Raw genomic sequence first — 26,854 nt, forward strand, 5'->3', positions numbered from 1 at the left:
CGAGGAAGCCTGCTCCTGGAAAGGCATGATGGCCTGCAAGTAGAAGGGACCCATTCCTCAAAGCAAAGCTTGTTACAGACATTCTGTAACTGGTTCTAGTCATCTAATCATGTGGTGAAGAGATGGAATTCTGATCGATTGACTGTTCAGCAGAAATCTAAAAGCCTTCAAAAGGCGCTGACCAACCTAAGTGAGAGTCTTCCTTTTGTGCTCTGCTTTCAATGAGGAAGATGAGCTGCCTTGGGCCCTCTCTCACTCAGAGTCAACATGAAACCATGAAGATGTGGTCCAGGTGCTACAGCTTCATTGATGTTTTCTATTCTCCTTCTAGATGAAGGAATTGGAGATAGCTATGACCCTATGAGTTTTGAAAGGTCAGAAGAATGAGCTCCAGAACCAGAAGCATGAGAGCTGGAGTCTAGATCAGCACAGTGAACAAGGGTGGGGGGTGGAAGATGAATCAGGGAATAATGAACTGGGTGACCCAGCCAAGTGGTACTTGAAATGAAAACTCATCAGGCAACTCTGATGGATTTGGAAGTGAATCTGCTGGGGGCAAATGCTTGATAGGAAATGCTTTCAGGGTAATCCCATTCTCAGCATAGAGAGGGGAGAGTATTACAACATCTCCTCCTTCCCTGAGTTACAAAAGAAATGCTTTGTAACTTCTCTTCTTGCTGTATCATCACAGTAAATATCTATTTCTTTGTAAAAAAAAAAAATCATCCAAAACATATGGGAGCTAACCCAGATGTGTAACACCAGAAACCATTCCCCAGTAGATAAATATAAAAAGGACAGATACTAGCAAAGAAGCATCAAAAATTGTTAACAACCATAGGAAGGGATGCTCTAAATCACTAATAAAAAAAAAAACAAAAGCAAATCGAAACAACCTTAATGTTTCCCCTCACAACTAGAAAATTGGCAGAGATAACAAAAGTCATCTGAATAGTCAGTGTTGGAGGGATTGTGGGAAGATAGGCACACAAGTGCATTGCTGGTGAAACTGAATCAGTAATTTTGGAAAGCCATTTGGAATTATGCAAATAAAGTGACTAAAATGCCCATGCTCTTTGACCTGAAGATTCTGCTACTAGGCTTATTCCCCAGGAAGCCAGCAATAAGAAGAAAGTTCCCAGATATACCAAATTATTTATATCAGCACTTTTGGTGATACCCTGTGGACAGAGTATTATTTCATTCTCCTCACCTTACAGAGCAAGTGGTACTTACTAGGCGCTTAATAAATACTTTTTTGATTGACTAGACAGAGATCATGCCAGATGTGGACTGGTTAGAGGGAACAGGGATGTTTAGCCTGAAACAGAGATTAAAGATAGATGTAAAAGTACTTAAGGGGTTTTCCCCTAGAAGGTGAATGAGACTTGCTTGGCTTGGCCCAGAGGGCAGAATGTGGAGCAGTACTGCAGGGTCAGATTTAGGATAGATAATAGATCCATGGGAAAGATTTCTAACAATATGATCTGTTTGAAAGTAGAAGGGGCTGTCTTGGAATATAAGGACTTCCTTTTCTTCAAGGAGGAGTCTAAATGTCTTTTTCAGGAATGTTGTACTTATCCAAATAAGGCCTCTAAGGTATCACAGTGGATAAAGAGCTGAACTTGAAGTCAGGAAGATCTAAGTTAAAATCTCATCTTAAATACTTACTAGGTATGATCTTGAGCACGTCACTTAAAACTGCTGTCTACCTCACTTTCTTCATTTGTAAAATTGGGATAATAAGGTACCTATCTCCCAGGGTTGTTGTGAGGATAAAATGACAATATCTGCAAAGCAGTAGGTACATATATAGGATTTAGATGGCTTATGAGATAGATGCTCTTTAACTGCGAAATTCTTAATTCTGTGACATCAAGGATGGAGGATGAGGCAGAATAATTTCAATTCTCCCTGTCTACTTCTGTAATAACTTAGAAAACATGAGCTCAGTTTGATGAGGTAGCCAGAAGAATAACAGCTGTTAGGAGGTGACTTATTCTGACTGTTCTCTGATGATGCAGAGGAAACACCACATCTGTGAGACAGATTTTCCCAAACACAGCACAATGCATTATGACAAGGTAGTATTCCAACTTAAGAGCAACGAGACAATTAGAGACTAGAAAAAGAAACGGCCTGTGGACTGTAATAAATACAGTGGGTTTATTTCCAGCTTCCTTAAGGCCACAATCAGGTAAAATTTAGCTCTTCAAAACCCTTCAAGCAATGAAATAAGAATACCGAAGAAAGCATAACTTGTTTTCAAAAAGTCACTCTTTCTTAAAGAATACAATATACTTAATTCAGAATCATTTAAAAATAAAACAATCTGTACGCAGGATAAGAAAGATCTAAGTTGTCTACTCTAATCAAAATCCAAACTATCATATTTGTGATCCCTGGTAAATCATTAACAAACCAATTCCTAGCCTCTAGAAAATTAAATGGGAAAGATGACATCACTTTAAATTGTTTTTAAAAACAAAGACTACTATGTTACTCTTAAAAAAAAGCAAAACAAGATTTTCCTAAATGTAAAGAAGTGCAAAGTTACCTTTTGCATTGGTTCCACCAAGCCAATATCATACACCATAAATCCATCTACTCCAGCCTTGATTTCAAATAATTTGAGCCTAGAATTAGCAAAGAAATTAATCGGTCATTGTTTATATCCAGACTATGTTATTAGCTTATCTTTTTTTTTATTATAAAACTTTCATTTGGAACGTTTTATACTTGTTCTTTCTGAAGCTATCAAAGCATCAAGTAAATGAGTTTCCTCACCTGGACCCATAGGATATTTGTAGTTTGTGCCCTCATTCATGCAGCAGACTTTTAGCAAATATATCATCTAAACACAGTGAGAACTCAGAAGTAAGGCAAGCAAAACAAACCCAGCCACAGGGGCCTCCAGAGCACAACCTTTTGGTTTAGAACTGTGTGAAAATTAAGATTTGTGACTGAATGAGTTTGGTCATAGGATTTCTTTTCCTCCAGATCTTTATGGGCTACAGAAGATAGATTAGAACGGTGAGCCAGTAGAGAGAAGGAATGGTTGCTCAGTGAAGTTGACCCTCAAGAAGAGACAGAATCTTAGCAACAGTCTAGGGCCATTTAGTTCGCAGACAAAACAGTGCTACACACATCAATATGAACAGGACATCCAAAGGAAAGGAAAGTCAGATGAGAGTCAGTATGCCCCAAGAAGGTAGGAAAATATGTACACATTGTAGAGAATTTTCATAAAAATGGTGAATATTAATTTTCTAGAAAGTTTAGGATTTCCACAGATAGCAGAGAAAGGAGATCACTGGGTTGTTTGTTTGCTTTTCATTATCCGCTAGTGAAAATAGAATAAATGAAAAAATGGGTAGAAATTAGAAAAGACATGATCTATTCTAAAAAATAGAACTTAGTGCTGACAGTGAGTTTTTGTGAGCACTTCTACACATTTCTAATGCTGTGTATGTAGTAGTAAAGCAGAAAAAGTACTGGGTTTAGAGTCAGAAGACGGGGCTTTGGATCCTGGCTCTGTGTCACCTTTGTGAACTTAAATCACTTCTCTGGGCCTTATTTTCTACACAAGATCCTTATAGTGAGCATGATACTGTCTTTAAAGGGTTAGGTTTAAGTCAGAATCTGCATATTTGTATATCTATATCTCTGGGCAAATCACTGAATCTCTTAGGGCCTTGGTCTCATTATCTAAATCTATTTTCCAGTGAAGATTCTGGTTCCTCAGTTTCAATCTCTAATGGAAGTGCAATTGAGAATTTGCTCTTTAGCTCCAAAAAATTTGAGATTTTCTTACCGCTGAGCAGCCTCTAAGACTGAGTGGTAGCTGTCACTTTTTTGGTCCTTTGGTAGTAACAAGGCAGCCATCCCCCCAGTTGCCAGAGCCCCTCTCCTGTGACATGTCTGCACCAGCAAATCCATATAACTCTTGAGGAAAAGTTTCTCCATGTTCACATACTTGCTCCTGTCTGGCAATAAGAATTCAGCTCGATGGCCTAGTAGAAAAATGAGATGAAAGAAAAAGAGGTGAAAGGGGATACAAATCAAAATGTTCACTGTAAAATTTTCTGTACAGGTCTGCCTTATAAGTCATAATCCCAGCCTTATCAGAACCAGAGCATAAACCGAATTGGTTCTCACTTAAGAAAACAACATTTTAAAAAAGAGGCTGAGAAATAGTCCCTTTTCTGGCATAGACACTTTACTCTCACTAATTCCATTCAAGAAATTTTTAAAAAAACACCTCCAATGTTCAAGGAACTGTCTTGGACACAAGAGAAACTAAAATTTTTAAATGGTAGGTATAGTTCTCACAGAGCTAGGGCTGTTGTAGGAGGGAATATAACATGTACATAGATCAATAAGTAATATGTGTTAAGGGCAAAAGAGAAAACTAAGAAATTTTGAGAAAATGGAGAAATCACTTTGTACTTTGGGATGAGAGCAGAGAAAAGCATACGCAGTACACTATGAAAGCTCAAGGAAGGTTTCAGAGAGGAGGTAGCATCTAAAAGCTGGGTCTTTGGAGGAAGGGGATTTCTACCAGCAGAGATGAAGGGAAGAAGCTATTAGCTTGTGAAGAGAGAGATCAGGGAACCTAATCAGTTTGACTGCAACATGGAGTCCATGAAGGAGAACAGTAACCTACGTGTAGAGATAGCCACAGGTTGACTCCTAACCTCTAAAAACTTTCCTGTAACCCCTTCCTGTCAACCTTGTATTTGGCCCAGAAGAAACCTTCAGTTAATTCAGGTAAGAAGATTTAGTTAATCTTCCTTTCCTTTAAGAATCTCTTCGGCTCCCATTTCCATTTCTGGTGACCACATGACTTACTCTAGGCTTACTGGGAACAGACATACTTTTAATGTTATTGTTAAAAAAAAAAGCTGTCAAAGATCACTTATTTCTGTTAAAGACTACTTTTTCCTCACCAAATTTGGAGACAAAAGAAGCAGAATAATCCCAGATGCCACAGTTCAAGCCAGCAGAATGGTCTCTTAGTTCATACAGAATCTCTTCCATCTCAAATGAGGCCAGAATGCTTTCTATTAACACAGTGGCTTTGATGGTACTGATGGGCATACTTAGCTGCAACCAAATTAAGCAAGTGTGAAGAAATGGAAAGTAATAAAACTAAAAATGATTTTCTTTAAAAAAGCAAGTCAAATAAGTTATGGACAAGAATGTCATCTTAAAGACAACTTGGCTGTATGCACTTTTACAGAAGAAGCATGTTATTGATAGGGTTCTTAGCTAGGCATCAGGAAGACTTGGGTGGATTCAAATCCCCCCCCTTTTTTCAAATTTATTAATTTATTTGTTTTCAACAATTACTTCCATAAGTTCCAAATTTTCCCCCTTCCCTCCCCAAGATGGCATGCAATCTTATATGTGTTCTACAGTGCAGTCCTATTAAACACATTTTCACATTAGTCATGTTGCAGAGAAGAATTAAAACAAAAGGGAAAAACCACGAGAAAAACAAAACACAACAAAGGAGAAAATAGTCTTTCTTCATTCTGCGTTCTGACTCTATGTAGCTCCTTCTTTGGATGTGGATGGCATTTTATGTCAAAAGTCCTTTGGAAATGTTTGAGGTCTTTGCATTGCTGTGAAGGGCTAAATCTGTCAAGGTCAGTCATCGTACACTATAGCTGTTACTGTGTACAGTGTTCTCCTGGCTCTGCTCACTTCACTCAGCATCGGTTCATATGAGTCTTCCTAGGTTTTCAAATTCCTCTTCAGACACTCCAGTTATGCAATACCAGGCAAGGCACTTAACCTCTGGGCCTTGGACAACTACCTGGGACTTGTCTATTAAGTCATGGCAGCTGAAAACACTTAGACCTGTCCCTAGTGCAGAGTTTCTGTAAGACTGATAAGTAACAAAGCAAGTGTTTTAACATGCATCATTTCCTTGCATCCTGCCACACAGGAAATAACACCGCCAGTGAAGGTGAAAACTGTGTGAAGACCTCATATGCCTGAGGATATTAGGCAGAAAACACTGGTTGAGACATCACCTCAGTGATGTGAAGAGCCCTACAAGGCCACATACCGGCCAGGCTCTGTGGCCCTGTGAGGACACTGCTCTGCTTTTTTTGGCACTGTCTTGGTATTCTATTCACTGACACAAAATCACTGAGCTTGAAGGTTCAAACTCCTCATCTGATCAATTAAGAGACGAATACCTAAAGAAATGAGATGACTTGCCTGACGTCACACAGCACAGTGAGGACCAGAACCCATGTGTCCTGATGCCTCCTTTCTGTTATGCAGCCAACCCTCCCTATCAATGTAACATTTGTAAGTCATAGCAGTCATAACTGTTTTTTTCATTTATTAGAACAAAAAGAATTTAAAAATACAGTCTTTAAAAACAATTTACCTTTTTCTGGGTCCAGACAAATATGTCATTCCATAGCCTGGCTTCCTGATAACTCTCTACCTGTGGAATAATAATGTTGTTGTATATGAATTATTATCAGTTGTAAAACTTGCATACCATCACTTAACAAAAGCATTTTATGGACTGTAATTGCTTACATAGGTACAGTGCCTTGGAAAGCATTCATTTGATCCTCATAACTGCTTTGTGAGGTAGATAGCAGAAAGAGCATGGGGCTTGATGTGCAGAGATGCAGGGTCAAACCCCGACTTAGAGGTACCACCTTCCTCTCATAGATGCCCCTTCTCCATCTAGAAGATGGAGATGGTATCAACCTCAGAGGATCATTGAGAGCTTCACAAATTCCCTGTGAGGCCTTCTGCCCATTTTGAAAGATGAAGATCCTGAGGCCTAGGGAGAATAGGCACACAATGATGTGCTGAGGACAAGAGCAGAGCCAGGACTGTGATTCCCAAATCCAGGGCTTGTTCTTCTATCTCAATGGAGTTACAAAAAGTTATTTCTATTTTTATTGGGCTTAGAGTGTCTTGGGACATTCTTGAATTTTTGCATTGAACTTGCTAGAAATATCACACCGATTTTATGTAGAGTATCAGATACTATCAAATGATCATCTTAAGTCTGTAAGAAGCACATTGATTTGTAAGATTAGCTTTTGACAGTTTAAAATTAATTTTTGTATGTTACCATTGTTCATTATAGCAGTATTGTGAAATCTCACCAGTGGAAGAAATCTCTTTGAACACAATTCTTTCCTCTATAAGATGAAGGTAAAATTAATAAATGTGACAACAGGGAATAAAAAGTTAAACTGAAGATCACCCAGTTCATTTCTGTCACTAAATCAACAAGTGATTATTATCATGTTACCAGATATTGGGTGGGCTTAAAATTACAAGGACTGTGACAGATGGGAGACTACAAAATTCAAATGTTTCAGTTTTAGAAAATTGTAGAATTTCCAAACTGGAAGGAACCTTAAAGATCATCTTGCTCAAGCTCATCTCTGACCACAAACTTCTGGCCAACTTTTTTTTCTTTTTTTTTCTTAATTTATTTCTTTTCAGTTTTTAGCAATCACTTCCATATGTTTTAAATTTCCTCCCTCTCCCTCCCCAAGATGGCATGCAATCAATCTTATATGGGTTCTACACATACATTCTTATTAAACACATTTTCACATTAGTCATGTTGCATAGAAGAATTAGAACGAATGGGAGAAAGCATGAGAAAAAAACAAAACATAAAAGAGAAAATAGTCTTCTTCATTCTGTGTTCTGATTCTATAGTTCTTTCTCTGGATGTGGATGGCATTTTGCATCAAGAATCCTTTGTGAATGTTTTAGGTTCTTGCATTGCTGTGAAGAACTAAATCTATCAGAAACAGTCCTCACACACTGTGGCTGTTACTGTGTATAATGTTCTCCTGGTTCTGCTCATTTCACTCAGCACCAGTTCATATAAGTCTTTCCAGGTTTTCCTAAAGTCTGCCTGTTCACCATTTCTTGTAGCACAATAGTATTCCATTACATTCATATATCACAACTTTTTCAACCATTCCCCAATTGATAGGCATTCCCTCAAGTTCCAGTTCTCAACCACCACAAAAAAAGCTCATATAAATACTTTTGTGCATGTGGATCCTTTTCCCATTTTTATGTTCTCTTTTGGATATAGCCCTAGAAGTGATATTGGTGGGTCAAAGGGTAGGCAGATTTTTATACCCCTTTGAGCATAGTTCCAGTTTACTCTGCAGAAAGGACAGCTCCACCAACAATGAATTCGTGTTCCAACTCTCCCACATCTTCTCCAACATTTATCATCTTCCTGTTTGGTCATGTTAGCCAATCTAATAGATGTGATATGGTACCTCAGAGTTGTTTTGATTGGCATCTCTCTAATCAATAGAGATTTAGAGTGGTTTTTCATATGACTACAAGTATTTTTAATTTCTTCCTCTGAAAACTGCCTTTCATAATCTTTGACCATTTATCAATGGAGAATGACTTGTATTCTTGCAAATTTGACTCAGTTCTCTCTGTATTTTAGAAATGAAGCCTTTATCACAGACACTAGTTGCAAAAATTCTTTCTCAGTTTTCTGCTTCCCTCCTAATCTTAGTTGTATTGGCTTTGTGTGTGCAAAAACTTTTCAATTTAATGTAATCAAAATTATCCATTTTGCATTTCATAATGTTCTCTATCTCTTGTTTGGTCATAAATTTCTCTATTCTCCATAATTCTGACAAGCAAACTATTACTTGCTTCCATAATTTGTTTATAGTATCAGCCTTTATAGCTAGCTTGTGTACTCATTTAGACTTTATTCTTTTGTACGGTGTCAGGTAATGGGTCTATGGCTGGTTTCTGCCACACAGTTATCCAGTTTCTCCAGCAGTTTTTGTCTTATCCCAGAAGCTGTGGTCCTTGAATTTATCAAACAGTAGAATGCTATAATCACTGACTACTATGTCTTGCATACCTAACCTATTCCACTGATCTACCCTTCTATTTTTTAGCCAGTAGCAAGTGGTTTTGATGACTGCTGCTTTATAATACAATTTGAGATCTGGTAGGGCTAGCCCACCTTTCCTAGCATTTCTTTTCATTAATTCCCTTGATATTCTGGATCTTTTCTTCTTCCAGATGAATTCTGATATTTTTTCTATTTCTATAAAATAATTTTCTGGTAGTTTGGTATGGCACTGAATAAGCAAATTAATTTAGGTAGGATTATCTTTTTTATTATGTTAGCTCAATCTGCCCACAAGCAACTGATGTTTTTCCTATTACTTAGGTCTGACTTTATTTGTATGTAAAGTGTTTTGTAATTGTGTTCATATACTCCCTGGGTTTGTTTTGGGAGGTGGACTCCCAAATAATTTATAGTGTCTACCACAACTTTAAGTGAGATTTCTCTATCTCTTCCTGTTGGACTTTGTTAGTAATATGTAGAAATGCAAATGATTTATGTGGGTTTATTTTGTATCCTTCAGCTTTGCCAAAGTTTTTATTATTTCAAGTAGTTTTTTACTTGATTCTCTAGGATTCCCCACTGAGAAGGCAAGCAGTTCAATATAGGTCATACATGTGTAATTATGCAAAAGACTTCCATGAAAGTCATGTTATGAAAGACTAACTCTATTTCCTTCCATCCTATCCTGTCCCCATTTATTCTCTCTTTTGACCTTGTCCCTCCCAAAAGTGTTTGCTTCTAATTACCCTGTCCTCTCATTTTCCCTTCCTTCTGTCATCCACCCATACCCCACTTATCCCCTTCTCCCATACTTTCCTGTAGTGTAAGATTGATTTTCATCCAAATTGAGTGTGCATGTTATTCCCTCCTTAAACAAATGTGATGAGAGTAAGCTTCACTTTTTCCCTCTCAACTTCCCCCTTTTCCCATCCATTGAAAAAGCTTTTTCTTGCCTCTTTTATAGAGATAATTTGCCCCATTCCATTTCTCCCTTTCTCCTCCCAATATATTCCTCTCTTACCCCTTAATTTTGTTTTTTGAGATATCATCCCTTCCTATTCAACTCACCCTGTGCCCTCTGTTTATATGTATATAATCCCTCCAACTCCCCAAATACTGAGAAAAGTCTCAAGAGTTACAAATGTTATCTTTCCATGTAGGAATGTAAACAGTTCAACTTTAGTAAATTCCTTATGATTTCTCTTTCCTGTTTACCTTTTTATGCTTCTCTTGATTCTTGTGTTTGAAAGTCAAATTTCTTTTTAGCTCTGATCTTTTCATCAAGAATGCTTGAAAGTCCTCTATTTCATTGAATGACCACTTTTCCCCCTAAAGTATTATACTCACTTTTGCTGGGTAGGTGATTCTTGGTTTTAATCCTAGCTCCGTTGACTTCTGGAATATAATATCCAAGCCCTGCGATCCCCTCAATGGAGATGCAGCTAGATCTTGTGTTATCCTGATTGTATTTCCACGATACTCAAAATTGTTTCTTTCTGGCTGCTTTCAATATTTTCTCCTTGACCTGGGAACTCTGCAGTTTGGCTACAATATTCCTAGGAGTTTTCCTTTTGGAATCTCTTTCAGGAGATGATCAGTGGATTCCTTCAATATTTATTTTACTCTCTGGTTCTAGAATATCAGGGTAGTTTTCCTTGATAATTTCATGAAAACTGATGTCTAGGCTCTTTTTTTTGATCATGGCTTTCAGGTAGTGCCTTAATTTTTAAATTGTCTCTCCTAGATCTATTTTCCAGGTTAGTTGTTTTTCCAATGAGATATTTCACATTGTCTGCTATTTTTTCATTCCTTTGGTTTTGTTTCATAATTTCTTGATTTTTCATAAAGTCATTAGCTTCTGTCTGCTCCAATCTAATCTTTAAGGAATTATTTTCTTCAGTGAGCTTTTATATCTCCTTTTCCATCTGGCCATTTCTGCTTTTTTAGGGCATTCTTCTCCTCATTGGCTTTTTGGATCTCTTTTGCCATTTGGGTGAATTTTTTTTTTTAATTGAATTATCTTTTTTTGTTTTCAGTGTTTGACAATCACTTCCATATATCTTAGATTTTTTTCAGTCCCTCCCCACTCTCTCCCTGATACAGCATACAGTTTTATATAAGTTCGACATGTACATTCCTATTATATGCATGTTGCATAGAATAATTAAAATGAATGGGGGAAACCATAAAACAAAACATAGCATAACATAATACAAAAGAAAATGGTCTATTTCTGTCTGCGATCCAATTCCATAGTTTTCTCTGAATGTGGAAGGTGTTTTGCCTCAAGAGTCCATTGGAATTTTTTAAGTCCATGCATTTCAATGAAGTACTAACTCTACCAGAAAAATTCTTCACACACTGTGGTTGCTGCTATGTACAAACTTCTCCTGGTTCTGCTCCTTTCACTCAGCATCAGTTCATATAAGTCTTTCCAGGGTTCTCTGAAGTCTTCCTGTTCATCATTTCTCATAGCACAATAGTATTCTATTACATTCACATACCACAACTTGTTCAGCCATTCCCCAACTGATAGGCATCCCCTTGATTTCCAGTCTTTGGCTACCACCAAGAAAGGTGCTATAAATATTTTTGTACATGTGGGACCCTTTTCCATTTCTAGGAACTCTTTGGGATAGAGTCCCAGAAGCCTTTTAGGCTCCAGAGTAGTTGATCCAGCATACCTATTCCAAAAGTGGGCATTTTTCTTGATTATGTAAAAGGGACACATAGCATTTTATGATGTCACAGACAGATCCCTTGTCTACAGTCTCTCCAACCTAGCCTTTGAAGGACCTTTTCACCCTGGATCACTCATTATTTGCCCAGGGGAATAATTGAAGGAACGTGGAAGCTGTCAGTGATGCTGATGACTAAAGCTGACTGTGTAAAAAGTGACTGAACATGAACATGGCATGTGACTTTGTCTTTATTGAAACTCATGTTGGTAAATAATAATAAAGTAAATAAAATAATACATAAATAAATGATGCATAATTATAAAATGATAATCATAAATAATAAAATGAGGTATGATTATAAAAAGCAATGGGAATAAAGTCTATCTTATTTTTACTAAGTATCCAAAAAATATTTCATCTCATCAAACCATGCCCCCAAATGTAATGGGACAAAAGAGCTTTGAACTAGGGAGGTCAAGTTCAAAAAAGAGGAAGTTGACCTTTCTGAGAATACATTCTTCTGCTAATTGATTATGTCACTTGGTACAAATCACTTCTCTGTACAAAGGCATCCTTGCACTAGAGCAGAGTTGGGGAACCTGGCCCTTTGAGGCCACATGGGGCCCTCTAGGTCCTCAATAGCAGCTCTTGGATTGAATTCAAACTCCACAGAACAAGTACTCCCAGTAAAAGGATTTGTTCTGTCAAACTTGGACTCAGTGAAAAGGCTGCACCAGAGGACTTAGAAGACCTGTTGTGCTCTGGAGGCTGCAGGCTCCCACCACTGCACCTGAGTATCTCTAAAGTGGTTTCTGGCAATGCTTTCTGCAGTCAATGATGCTATTGTATTCTATCTCATCCTTCTCTAATCAGAAGTGATAATGATCTTTCATTGGAAAGAGGAGGGGAGAGGGGTTCCCTGAGGATAGGAAAAAGAAAGTGCTAGGGGGCTGAATAGTGAAAAGTTGTAGGTTCTTGTTAGGATCTGGAGAGGGGCTTCTAACCTCTCCTGTGAATGGACAGACCCGTTTGGTAGCTTCATAAACTATATGGATTCTTTTTCAGAATCAAATTTTAAAATAACTGAAGTTATTGAATTACATGTCAGTGAAACTAATGTTGTATTTTTTCCCTCTATCCAAGTGCACAGCTTGAGATGGTTAATCATGATGTGACTGGGTCTCTCCCAAATCTAACATTTCATAATCCCTTCAGTTGAGTAACTCTCTGAGACCTGGACTTGAAGTCAAAAGTCTGGGCTTACATTGAATCTTCACTGCTTTCCATGTGACCTACTGTCATTCAGTTGTCAGAGCCTCAGTTTCCTTTTGACTACAATTCCAGGACTGGATTAACCTAGGGGTTCTTATTCTGGAGTCCCAGACCCCTACGTGGTCAATGAATAGATTTCAGGAGGTCTGTGAACTTAGATTTTTTCAAGGCATCTTTATGTCCACTAATACCTAAAAGAACATTTGCATTTCCTTCAAGTCTTTAAAATCATTAACTGAATCTGGGGTCCATAAGCTTCACCAGACTGCCAAAAGGGACCAGGATACAAAAGGTCAGGCATCCTTGAATAAAACAGTTTCTAAGGTTATTCCAGGTCTAAAGTCTACGATCCAAGTAAAACACTCTCTTAGAGCAGGGTAGAAGCATCTGAGGATGGCTCATCCCTTTTTTATTTTTTAAGTTTCTGAAATTTTTTAATTTTTAGTTTTAAGCATTCACTTCCACAAGATTTTGAGTTCCAAATTTTCTCCCCATCTGTCCCCTCCCTCATTCCATGCATTTTGATTATCCCTTCTCCCAATCCACCCTCCCTTCTATCACATCCCTTCTTTCCCTTATCCCCATGTCCTCTATTTTCTGTAACTTTTTATCTGTATATCTTATTTCCCAGTTGCATGTAAAAACCAAATGTGATGAGAGTAAGCTTCACTGTTTCCCTTTCACCTCCCCTCTTTTCCCTCTATTGAAAAAGCTTTTTCTTGCCTCTTTTATAGAGATAATTTGCCCCATTCCATTTCTTCCTTTCTCCTCCCTATATATCCCTCTCTCATCCCTATTCAACTCACTCTTTACCCTCTATCTCTATGTATATAACCCCTCCAACTCCCCAAATACTGAGAAAAGTTTCAAGAATTACAAATATTATCTTTCCATCTAGGAATGTAAACAGTTCAACTTTAGTAAGTCCCTTATGATTTCTCTTTCCTGTTTACCTTTTCATACATCTCTTGATTCTTGTGTTTGAAAGTCAAATTTCTATTCAGCTCTGGTCTTTTCATCAAGAATGCTTGAAAGTCCCCCATTTCATTGAAAAACCATTTTTTCCCCTGAAGTATTATACTCAGTTTTGCTTGGTAGGTGATTCTTGGTTTTAATCATAGTTCCTTTGACCTCTGGAATATGATATTCCAAGCCCTGAGATCTCTTAATGTAGAAGCTGCTAGATCTTGTGTTATCCTGATTGTATTTCCACAATACTCAAAATTGTTTCTTTCTGACTGCTTGCAATATTTTCTCCTTGACCTGGGAACTCTGGAATTTGGCTACAATATTTCTAGGACTTTTTCTTTTTTGAATCTCTTTCAGGAGGTGATGGGTGGATTCTTTCAATATTTATTCTACCCTCTGGTTCTAGAATATCAGGGCAGTTTTCCTTGATACTTTCACGAAAGTTGATGTCTAGGCTCTTTTTTTGATCATGGCTTTCAGGTAGTCCCATAATTTTTAAATTGTCTCTCCAGGATCTATTTTCCAGATCAGTTGTTTTTTCCAATGAGATATCCACAGTTTCTGCTGTTTTTTCATCCTTTTGGTTTTGTTTTATAATTTCTTGATTTTTCATAAAGTCCTTAGCTTCTATCTGTTCCATTTTAATCTTTAAGGAATTATTTTCTTCAGTGAGCTTTTAGATCTCTTTTTCCATCTGACCAGTTCTGCTTTTTAGGGCATTCTTCTCCTCATTGGCTTTTTGCATCACTTTTGCCATTTGGGTTATTCTATTTTTTAAAGTGTTATTTTCTTCAGCATTTTTTGGGGTCTCCTTTAGCAATCAGTTGATTTGTTTTTCATGATTTTCTTGCATCGCTCTCATTTCTTTTCTCAATTTTTGCTCTACTTCTTTTACTTGATTTTCAAAATCCTTTCTGCACTCTTCTGTGGCCTGAAACCAATTTATATTTTTCTTGGAGGCTGTGGATGGAGGAACTTTGACCTTATTTTTTTTTGTTTGCATGCTTTGATCTTCCTTGTCACCAGAGTAAGATTCTATAGTCTGATTCTTTTTCCAGTTTTTGCTCATTTCTCCAGCCATTTACTTGACTTTTGAGCTCTTTGTCTAGGTAGTTTCCTGCTTCCAATGGGGCTGGGGGTGTGTACTGTCAGCTGCTCGATACCCCCACAATCTGTGGTCCTAGAGCTCCAGAAACTGTGGCTGCAGTTGCCCCTGCTGATGCCGTAGCCGCTGCAGGTTCTTCCACCCCCTCCCCACTCTACCTCCACTCTTCTGCACTGGTCCCACAGGCTTTTCCCACTGACTTTCCCATTTATCCTCAATATTTTGGGGTCATGAAGTCTGGAGGCCACCATAGGTGAGAGAGATTCAATCTCCCCAAAGTCTGCTTAGGTCCCCTCTGTGCACTCGCAGCCCACACTGGACAGTGCTCTGCTCCCAGTGTCATGTGATAGACACTTCCCCACGACCTTCCAGGCTGTCTTGGGCTGGAGATTTGCTTCACTCCATCATTCTGTGGGTTCTGCAGCTCCAGAATTTGTTTGGAGTCATTTTTGTTACAGGTATTTGGCTGGGTTTGGTGGAAGTTCCCTAGAAAGTCCGTGCTGTTACTACAACATCTTGGCCTCCCCTCCATAATTATTCTTTTAAGGAAGCCTCCCCTATTTCCTATGCTCTCCAGTGTTTTCAATAGAAATGGATATTGTATTTTGTCACAAGCTTTTTCTGCATCCATTGAGATAATCATATGGTTTCTGTTAGTTTTGTTGTTGATATGATCAATAATGCTGATAGTTTTCCTAATATGGAACTAGCCCTGCATTCCTGGTATAAATCCTAACTGAGCATGGTATACTAATATCATGATAAGTTGCTATAATCTTTTTGCTAATATCTTATTTAGAACTTTTGCATCTATATTCATCAGGGAAATAATTTTTTTTCTCTGTTTTGGCTCTTCCTGGTTTAGGTATTAGAACCATATTTGTGTCATAAAAGGAATTTGGTAGGACTCCTTTGTAGGACTCCTTCACCAATTTCCCCACATAGTCTATATAGTATTGGAATTAACTGTTCTTTAAATGTTTGATAGAATTCACTTGTAAATCCATCTGGCCGTGGAGTTTTTTTCCTAGGGAGTCCATTAATGCCTTGTTTAATTTCTTTCTCTGAGGTGGGGTTATTTAAGTGTTTTACTTCCTCTTCTGTTAATCTGGGCAATTTATATTTTTTAAAATATTCATCTATTTCACCTATGGTCATATAGTTGGGCAAAATAATTTCTAATTATTGTTTTAATTTCATTTTCATTGGAGGCGAGTTCGCCCTTTTCATTTTTGATATTGGTAATTTGGTTTTCTACTTTCTTTTTTTTAAATCAAATTGACCAAATGTTTATCATTTTTATTGTTTTTTCCACAAAATCAGCTCTTTGTTTCATTGTGTTCATCTTTTGTTTTCAAAGAAGACCATGACATCAGAGAAATGATGACATGACTTGCACTTGATTTTATTTTGACTGAGGGAGGGCTGTGCAAGGTCACCAACCTCACTTTCTCCTCCTGAGCCATCTGGATCCAGTGACTAGGTATTTATCAGGATGACTGGAGAAGGCCCAGGATCCAATGGGAGACCTTGGCCATTTTAGGCTAAGGCCTTTTCAGGTACTTACTCAGAGGGAGGTAATGCCCATTCAGTGAACAGGTCTCTTTATGAAGTAGTCAGGGAATGGCCGCTTTAATAACCAAAAGAAAAAATAACTAAAAAAATAGCTTTGAGGACATGCATCTATAACGAACCCCTTTATTAATGAATATATCAATACAGTTCAACACTCTAGACCCAAGAAAAAATTCTATGCCTTTTAGTTCAACAGTTTTCTTAATTTTATTAATCTCTGGTTTTAAGAATTTCTAATTTGGTATTTATTTGGGGATTTTCTGTTTGTTCTTTTTTTGATATTCATATCCCCAAAGCTTAGTATAGTGCCTGGCACATAGTAGGTGCTTAATAAATGTTTCATGGCTAACTGGGTTTTTGCACTATAATATTATGTCTTGACAAAAGAAATCCTAAAACTGGATGAACCGTATAGCCCTGGCAACTATCCACTTCATCCACAAATTAACTAGGTAAATCACACTGACTGATTTTCTCCCCCAGTGAATAGTATTTTTTCCAGTTACATATAAAGACAGTTTTCAACATTCAGTTTTATAAGATTTTGAGTTCCAAATTTTCTTCTCCCTCCTCAGGACAGTAAGCAATCTGATATAGGTTATACACATGTATGATCACATTAAACATTATTTCCACATTAGTTATGTGTGAAAAGATAATCAGAACAAAAATAATTTTTTAGTGGTTTAATTGGTATGGTACTGAAAAAGTAAACACATTTAGGTAGAATTGTAATTTTTATTATATTATCTGACCTACCTATAAGAAGCTGATATTTTCCAACTATTTAGATATTATTTTGTGTGAAAAGTGTTTTTAGAATATTGGCTCAGGAGGACCTGAGTTCAAATGTGACCTTAGACACTTGACACTTACTAGCTATGTGACCTTGGGCAAGTCACTTAAACCCAATTGCCCTGCCATCCCCCCCCCTCCAAAAAAAAATGTTTTGATTTGACTAAGGTTCAAACAATGCTAATCTCTCCCCCTTCTTTTCCTCTACTGTAATATGTAATTATTTCTCTTCATGTGGTGTAATTTACCTCTTTCTGCCTTCTTTACTTTTCTTTTACTTTACTTTACTTTTCTCCTTTCCTTCACTTAATTAGATTTTTTTATCATCACATCAAAGTCAACTTATACCCAAATCCTCTGCCTATGCATATGCCATTTAAATGTCATGACAAAGATAACAGTTCTTAAGAATTAAAAGTATTATCTTCCCTTGTGAGGATGTAACCACTTTGCCCTTATTGAATAACATGTTGGGTTTTTTTTCTTTCCTTTTTCCCTTTTATGCCTCTTTTGAGTCTTGTATTTGAAGATCAGATTTTCTGTTAAGCTTTGGTCTTTTCATCAGTAAGGTTTGGAAGTCTCCTATTTCACTGAATGTCCATCTCCTCCCCTGAAAGATTATGCTCAATTTCGCTGGATAGTTGATCTTTGGTTGTAGCCCAAGCTCCTTTGTCTTACAAAAGCCCTCCAAACTTTTAATGTAGAAACTACAAGGTCCTGTGTAATCCTGATGGCAGTTACATGATTATTTAAATTTTTTTAACTTTATTTATAGCTGCCTGCAGTATTTTCTCTTTGACCTGATAATTTTGAAATTTGGCTACAATATTCCTTGGTATTTTCAATTTGGGATCTCTTTCAGGAGGTGATTGGTGAATTCTTTCCAGTTCTACTTTACCCTATGGTTCTACAATAGCAGAGAAGTTTTCCTTTGTGGATTGTTTCAATGACTATTTTACTCTCTGGCTGTAGGACCTCAGGGCAATTTTTCTGTGATGATTTTGTGGAAGATGCTGTCCAGGCTCTTTCTTCATCATGGCTTTCAGGTAGACCAATAATTTTTAGATGATCTCTCCTGGTTCTATTTTCCAGGTCAGTTGTTTTTCCAGTGAGGTATTTTACAGTTTCTTCTATTTTTTCATTCTTTTGATTTTGTTTGACTGATTCCTGATGTCCCATAGAGTCATTAGCTTCCACTTGCCCAATTATAATTTTTAACAAATGTTTTCTTCAGGTAGATTTTGTACCTCCTTTTTCATTTGGCCCATTTGACTATTTTAAATATGTGTATATATATATATGTATATATAAAATTTATTTTTTTCAGTTTTCAACATTCACTTCCACAAGCATTTGAATTCCACATTTTTTCCCCATCTCTCCCCACACCCCATTCCAGGATAGCATGCACTCCATCCACTCCTTCTTCCAGTCTATTCTCCCTTCTACCACCTCTCCCCTTCTTCTATTCCCTCCCCTTTATTTTTCTATAGGACAAAATAGATTTCTATACCCCACTGTCTGTACAACTTATTTCCCAGGTCCATGAAAGTTTTAGGAAAAAATGCTCTTCAGATTTTGAGGTGTATCTAGAGAGATTTTTTGCTCTTGGGATGTCAACTTAGAAATGTTGCAGGGAAGCCACATGGGAGGGCCATTTTTCCTACTAGAGTGATCTTTTAACCGGACTTGTGGACACAAATCAAGAGTACGGATATTTCAGTGGTGGTAGATGAACTTTCTGGAGTGAACTATGCCCATACTAAACTCTAACTTAAGAGACTGCATTAATATTGTTCTGGAGGAATTTCTAGGTTACTTTTATTGAGTGTTTAAGAGGGGCCATTTATATTGTAAAGATTACCTTTGAAAGATAAAAGAAGGGGCCACTTTCATTGTCATACAAGGTCTTCCCCACGTGGAACATCAGCAGACCATAATCAAAGAGGGGTCCTGGAACTTGTTTTCCGTTCACCTACAAAAAAATGTGAGAATAGGTCCAAAATTTCAAAGGTACTTCAATTGAATAAAAATGCCTTATTTGCCTTAAACAAGACATATAACTACATTTGTACAGCAAAAGTATGACTACCATCATATTGTGTTCCACCATGTTCCAGGCTCTTGGTCTAAGCATTAGGACAGGTGCTTGGGATATGGGTGGGATACCTAAAATGATAAAAAGAAAGTAATCCAAAGTAAGATAAACTTTCACAGATATATCCTGAACTATGTAAAGCATGTAATACAGAGCCAGAAATCTTGAAAACACTGCCAATTTTAATGCTTTAGTCTGGCACTGAAGGCCTCATGTAATTTAACCTGCCTATTCTCCTGACCTTCTTTCCTAGTACCAGATAAGTTTTAGCTAGTCTAGCTCTACTTCCTGACCTCCTATACCTGCGATTGTTTCTATTGCCACTCTTTAATTCACTTCATTCCCCTTGTGTGAAGTGTCTGCCCCATCTCTACCCTCCCTAATCAAATCCTATTTCTATAAAATTCATGGCTCAGCCCACTTCATTGGAGATTCTCTTGACCATTCCAACAACCTACAGTAGTGATTTTTCAAGTCTGTAAATTGCACTTAGTCCTTGTACCATGCATGTGGCATTCAATCAGATAGTGCTTATGCCAGCTCTTTGGTTAAAACTTAACTCTTGAATCATTTAACTTTTCAAATACATAAATCTGATCTCTACCTTGATCAGAAGCCCTTTAGGGACAAAAACCATGTACTCTGAGGTTTTTTTTGCCTTCCCCACAATCAATCAGTGATTGGCACAGAGTATGTGTTCAAAAAGTAATTACTGAATTTAATCTCACCTGGAAATTTATGATGAACAGCTTGGAAGATATTATAGATACCCTTAATTTGATTAAAGAAAGTTGGACAATTGCCATCATCAAAATCAACCTGATGGTAGAAATAAACAAAATATTATTTTCTTATGTTTTATAGAAGGTAGCCAGGTGATGCTATGGATAGAATTTTGAGCTGGGGATGAGAAAGACTAGAGTTCAAATCCAACCTCAGATACTTACTAGCTGTGGGACCCTGGGAATGTCAACCTCTTTTTGTTTCAGTTTCCTTAACTACTATTGGGCCTATTTCTCAGAATTGTTATAAGGATCAGAGGAAGCAAAAATTGTAAAGCACTTAGCACAGTGCCTGGCGTCTAGGAAGCACTATATAATTGTTTGTTATTAATTATTGTCATTGTGAGTATGCTTGCTGACTCAGTTTTGGCCTTGAGATATGGCTATACTTTGGTGGGGTCATCACCGATTCAGAGACCCCATCAACCTGGCAGGATTCAAGACCTGGAGTGTATCAGTTCACCCAGAAGTAATGAGAACATGGAAAACTGATTCATTCTAACCAACTCATAAGACATGGATTTATGCCAATTCACTAATTTCTCATGGGATACAGAACTGACATGACATGTGGCATCATCACTGGCACTCCCTTCCTGGTGAATCAGTTTATTCGGAGGACCACATCATTTTAAAGAGTAAAAAAATTGACTGCTTTCGATAGGGTAATCCTGCAACAGGCTGAAAAATTTCAGTGTACCAATAGTGAGGGTTTGAGTATAAAACGTAACAGATCCACAGCTGTAGAAAAGACCTACCTTTAGTTTAAAAAAAAAATCAACAATGAGAATGTTACATACTTTACATACTTCTAGGAAACAAAGTTAGCAGTGAAAAGTAAAACCACTCCAGACCAGGTATTTTTAATTTATTCAAATAATGATAAAAAAAAAAAAAACCCACATACTCAACCATTAGTAGCACATCATCATCATTCCCATCAGCAATTTCCAGCTTCATGTATAACTGTGGTAATACATGATAGGTAACATAAACTTGAATTCTATCTACATATATGATGCTGTGCTACAATGGACTGGAGGCCCCCACATAATACCACTGTACCTGAATGCCCTGAGCGGTGGATCCTAAGGCACTAAGGAATCGCTCAGTTTGGTAAGGTGCTGTGTCACCAATGTCCACCTGTCGGTTTTGCAGTCTTCTAGGAACCGGCAATACTTTCCAGGTTTTGTCCTTTCGAATGTGGGAAGTATGTGGGGAGAAATCTGGGAGGCCATTGGTTAGATCCAACTGAACTTTTCGAGCAATTCGCTGTTGCAGGATCTGTCCAACATAAATATCTTTTTAGGAATTTAGAAATACATTTAAACAGCATTAGTTATGCTAGTATTTGGTTTTTTAAAACCTAGAGAGTAGAGAGAGAGAAAAATATTCACTCTTTAAAGCCTCATCCCAGGTCAAAGTTCTAACCAATCTGCTTAAGTTTCAGGTGATTGATGATTCTCAAGCTTGTAGGTTTTATCCTGAAAATTCCATTTTGGTGTGTTCTTCCATCTTTCTTCTCCCTGTCTTTCCCCACCCCCTATGCTTTGGCCTTATTTTGAAAGCAATGAAAGAATTTTTATTCCATTTTTGGGGGGAAGAAATTGGCTCTGTTTTCTCTCCAAGAGGAAGACTTTGAACTTCAAAAAATTATTTGGAAGGAATTGTGACATGCTAAAAAAAGTTTTCAAATGACTGCATTAGTATTATTTTTGAGTGTTTCTAGTTGTCAGTTTTGCTGATATTGCAGAAAAGGAAATGAAATAAACTTTCCTTTCTTCCCACGAAGGGAAATAGTTTTGAAAAAATGACTTGCCACTTTGATATTAAAATGTTTATTAAATTTATTTGAAAAAAGTGTCAACTTTTAATTAAGAATACAAAAACTTAAAATATTCCCTTTTTCTATATTAAATCTAAACTTGTGGAAACTACTTTGAAAGTGGAAAAAATAAAATTTATTTCTATGAACCATTTTTCTAAAACCTGGGAAGTTTTGATTCAAATGCCTAAACAACAAAAAACTTCGTTAACTGAAAAAAATAAAATTAAAAAATAAAAAACAAAAGGTGATCAAGTCATAGATTCAGAGCTGGAAGGTAAGTTATCTAGTCCAGCTTCCTTGTTTTACAGATGAAGAAGCTGAGGTTCAAAGGACAACATTAATATATTTTAATCTTCAAATTAAATTACTTATCAGAGATTTTTATAAAATGGACAGACCAAGATTTCCACAAAGTAGTAGGTCCCTCTTTTTGAAACTGCTCATAAGTGTCTCATAAAAACTGAAATTTAAAGTGGGATCACTAAAGACACTAATTTCCAAAATGAAATATGGCCCAGTCCCCTCCAATCCTGAGCCTACTTCACTGGGCCCTTGTTAGCACCTGTACAACATGTGCCTGTCAACAGACCAATCTCATGAGTGCATTCTGTCCGTAGCATCGTCTGGGCAATATACATTTTTCATGTACTTTACTTTTTCCAGAATAGACAATTACACGAAAATCTTTTACCTTGCTGGATATTTCATGAAAGCAGCATTGTAATGTTTTGGGGGTTAATGCAATTATCAAAGTGTCATCTAGAAAGAGGAGCATTTGAATAACTTCTCTGTCAACAGAAACTCAGCTGTTCTTTGGACTTCACATAAGATAATGGCATTGGCAAACATCTGCCTGTTTAACATCTCACGTGATGTAAGTACCCAGTGAACTGTTGAACTTTTATCCCAATTGCCACATTTACCTTGAAGTTTTGTATAATTCTGATGTACATGTAAGAGACCTCTTCTCAGAAGAAAGCTTTCAGGGCCATATTCTGCTCTAATGAAACAAATGCTTTTTTAAAATCCACGTACAAGAAACACAACACTTCCCTACACTCCTGAGTCATTTCTTGGCTGTGGGGCTGTGGAGCTGGTTCCTGCTTCATGGAATGTACAGCTGCTGCCAACCTTATCCCTAAAACACAGCTCATTCCTACTGCCAAGAGAACCAGAACACTGCTGTTGTTCAGGCTCTACCATCTGTATTTTCAAATCACAGTCAATCAAAGCAAATTTAAATTGGTGCCAAACAACCTTATCCACATCCAGATCAAAAGTTGAGACCAATTCAGCTAGAAACCGAACAGCATCTTGGGTTAGGATGGTGTTATATTCATGTTCCAAACCAGGAGGTGGGAGTGCCAAGTCCACAGCTGCCACCATCTGAAACACAGAACATCGGTCAGTTCCACAGGTCCAATTAAAGAGACAAATCCAGAACAAAAAGTGAATTACAGCAGTAGTAGAAATACTCCATAAGCAAGTCAAAGTCAGATTCCAAATCTTTCCTTAGTCTCCCCCAAAGCAGAACACGCTAAATTTTAATTTTTTAAAAAAGGTCATGTGTCCCATCACATTTCTTATTTGTGTCATCTATGTTGTTCTACAATGTTCAGAAGTAATTTCATGGACAGAGACTATACATTTTGCTTTAAATCACATGTAATGCCTTACATGTAATTTGGAATGTTCACCAAATACTTGATGATTATAAACTGGTGGAATGTGGGCACAAACACTATTAGGAAAAAAATTCTTTAATTTTAAAAATGTATACACGTCTCCTGTACCCTGCACATTTCTGGACCAAATCCATAATTTCATCAGGGAAGTGAGCTTCCCATGAGGAACTTGTAATTGTTTGTTTGTTTTCCTAATTCTTCCCCCCTCCCCCAATTGATTTATTTTAGTTTTCAACATTCACGTCCACAAGATTTTGAGTTCCAAATTTTCTGCCCATCTTTCCCCCTTTTCCTACCCCATAATGACATGCATTCTAAATACCCCTTCCCCCAATCTGCCCACCTTTATCAGGGTAAGCTGGATTTCTATACCCCATTGCCTGTGTATCTTATTTCTCAATTGCAAGTAAAAGCAATTTTTAATATTCATTTTAACAAACTTTAGAGTTCCAAATTCTCTCCCTTCCTCCTTCCCCATCCACCCTCATTGAGAGGGCAAACAGTTCTATAGAGGTTACATATGTGTAGTCATGCAAAACACTTCCATAATAGTCATGCTGTGAAAGACTTAACTACATTTCCCTCTATCCTATCCCACCTCCACTGTCATTTATTCTACTCTCTCCTTTCACTCTGTCCCTCCTTAAAAGTGTTTGTTTCTGATTACCCCCTCCCTCAATCTGCCTTCCCTTCTTTTATCCACCCCCTCTCTTATCCCCTTCCCCCCTACGTTCCTGTAGGGTAAGATAGGTTTCCATACCCAATTGAGTGTGTGTTATTCCCTCCTAAAGACAAATCTGATGAGAGTAAGGTTCATTCTTTCCCTCTCACCTCCGCCTCATCCCTCCATTGTAAAAGCTTTTTCTTGCCTCTTTTATGTGAGATAATTTACCCAATTCTACCTCTCCCCTTCTCCTTTTCCCAGTACATTCCTCTCTCACACCCCTAAATTTTATTTTTTAGATATCATCCCTTCATATTCAATTCACCCTGTGCCCTCTGTCTCTATATATTCCCTCCAGCTACCCTAATACTGAAAGGTCTCATGAGTCACAAATATCATCTTTCCATGTAGGAATGTAAACAGTTCAACTTCAGTAAGTCCTTTATGATTTCTCTTTCCTGTTTACCTTTTCATGCTTCTCTTGAGTCTTGTATTAGAAAGTAAAATTTTCTATTCAGCTCTGGCTTCTCAAGAATGCATTAAACTTCTCTACCTCATTAAATATCAATTTTTTCCCTTTGTGGATTACACTCAGTTTTGCTGGGTAGGTAATTTTTGGTTTTAGTCCTAGCTCCTCTGACCTCTGGAATATCATATCCCAAGCCCTCCAATTGCTTAATGTGGAAACTGCTAAATCTTGTGTTAGCCTGATTGTATTTCCACAATACTTGAATTGTTTCTTTCTGGCTGCTTGAGGAACTTCTTTTACCAATGATTATTTGTATATTCTCTAAGACTCTAAAACTAAAGGGGTTTTTAACCTTTCTGTGTGTGTGTGTGTGTGTGTGTGTGTGTGTGTGTGTGTGTGTGTGTGTGATGGAACCCTTTGAAAGTTTGGTAAAGCCTTTGGACCCCTTCTCAGAATACATTTTTGAATGCAGAAAATAACATACAGAGGGTTAAAAAATGAAACCAATTCTGGAATCAAAACTACTTTTGGAAAAAACCAAGTTCATGGCTAGTTTTACAGAGTTGTTGCCTGAAGGCAATTGAGAGTTAAGTATCTTGCACTTAGCAGAGACAGAACTTCTGAGACAGAAATTGAGCCCAGATTTTCCCTACTCTAGGGCTAATACTCTCTCCATTGCACTACCTTGCCTCACTGATGATCATATTGGTACAAATTAAGTAGAGATGGCAAAAGAATATAAAAAGAAAATATGGAGGTGAGGTTAGGCCCTAAAAATTCAGCTAGACAACACTGCCATTTGATACTGTTTTACATCTTGAGGTTAAACCACAGAATATAATGTCAACAAGTATTTACTAAGCTCCATGTCAGGTATTATGCTAAAGAGCCTACTAAACCTCTTGAACATAACACTTTGAGAATATGGAAAACAAAAGCAACCTAATTTTACAGCCTGAAGGACATGGACATTTCTGTTTAGAGAAAAAACATATGAACTAAGTATTCAAGAAACAAGTCACTCCTCTAGACAGTCAAGTCAATTGGTCAAAGAAACAAAGTTCTTTTAATGCCACAATCTCTGAAGTAAGACTACAAATGTGCCTGGATTAGATTTTAGAAGATTCATAGAATCTCAGAATTGGAAGGGACCTCATAGGCTGCCTAATCCAGCTCCTGAGTGAACAAGAATCTCTTCTAAAATATACCCTGTGAGTGGTTGTCCCCTGTGCTTGAACATTTGTAGTGGGGGTGAGGGGGCAGCTGAAATCCAGCCTGATCTCCACAATCTCCTGTAACCCTGAACATTGAGTCCCTATGTCCTCTACAAAGGCTTTGTGATGACATCTCAACCTAGTCCTCTCCCCATCCCCTCTAACACTCTTGTTCATATTACTCATTTGGCACTTAAGAAATCTCAATTCAATTCAATAAGCATTTAGGAAGTGCCTATTGTCTACCAAGCACTGTGTTAAATTCTAAGGACACAGAAAGAACACAGTCCCTGACCTCAAGGAGGTCATGTTCTACTTGGGGAAAACTATATTGTGCATTGATTATTAAATAAAGAGCAGCAAGAGATCTGTGAAAACTAGAATATGAGTAGGTGGCCAGCTGTGGTTTTGCCCAGCAGGTGATTTGTGGTGTAGACTATTCCCCAAAGAAACCAAGGACATGAGGGTCTGTAGTCCAAAGCTGTGAGCTGCCCTAGGCACATGGGTCTCTGTCCTTAGATGCCTTCTCACTAGGTGTTTGTGTGTGCCCAGTCTCTGACTCTTCATCCCATGCGATTCACATTGGTGAGAGAATGTGGCTGAGATTTATGAGCTGTTATGTTTTGATTATTCCTGCTTTTACCTTCTACTCAGTAAATGTTGTTACAATTATTCCTGCTTTTGTCTCATAGTAGCTAAATGTTATGATTATTCTTGTTTTGCTATATTGTTTTATAAATGCTTCATGCAAATGTTAACAACCATCAAAGAAAAAATAAAAAGCAAATGTTGCAAAATTATAAAGAATAAGCATG

General features: G+C 37.4%; 1 protein-coding gene across 6 annotated transcripts in view; it reads right to left on the reverse strand.

Annotated features, from left to right (window-relative positions):
• Window positions 1-26,854, reverse strand: part of LOC140511854 (uncharacterized) — a 77,730-nt gene that overhangs the window by 19,247 nt on the left and 31,629 nt on the right. For all 6 annotated transcript variants that reach the window (XM_072621077.1, XM_072621076.1, XM_072621075.1 and 3 more), the window contains 9 exons: window positions 23,265-23,393; window positions 21,245-21,463; window positions 20,126-20,216; window positions 19,392-19,468; window positions 19,164-19,274; window positions 6,407-6,466; window positions 4,950-5,106; window positions 3,815-4,013; window positions 2,558-2,636 (listed from right to left, as the gene is read on the reverse strand). In XM_072621077.1, coding sequence (XP_072477178.1) covers window positions 2,558-2,636; window positions 3,815-4,013; window positions 4,950-5,106; window positions 6,407-6,466; window positions 19,164-19,274; window positions 19,392-19,468; window positions 20,126-20,216; window positions 21,245-21,463; window positions 23,265-23,393 — 1,122 coding nt within the window. The remainder of the gene's footprint in view (window positions 1-2,557; window positions 2,637-3,814; window positions 4,014-4,949; window positions 5,107-6,406; window positions 6,467-19,163; window positions 19,275-19,391; window positions 19,469-20,125; window positions 20,217-21,244; window positions 21,464-23,264; window positions 23,394-26,854) is intronic.

Source organism: Notamacropus eugenii, chromosome 6 (assembly GCF_028372415.1).
Source record: "Notamacropus eugenii isolate mMacEug1 chromosome 6, mMacEug1.pri_v2, whole genome shotgun sequence".
In the NCBI taxonomy this organism is placed as follows: Eukaryota; Metazoa; Chordata; class Mammalia; order Diprotodontia; family Macropodidae; genus Notamacropus; species Notamacropus eugenii.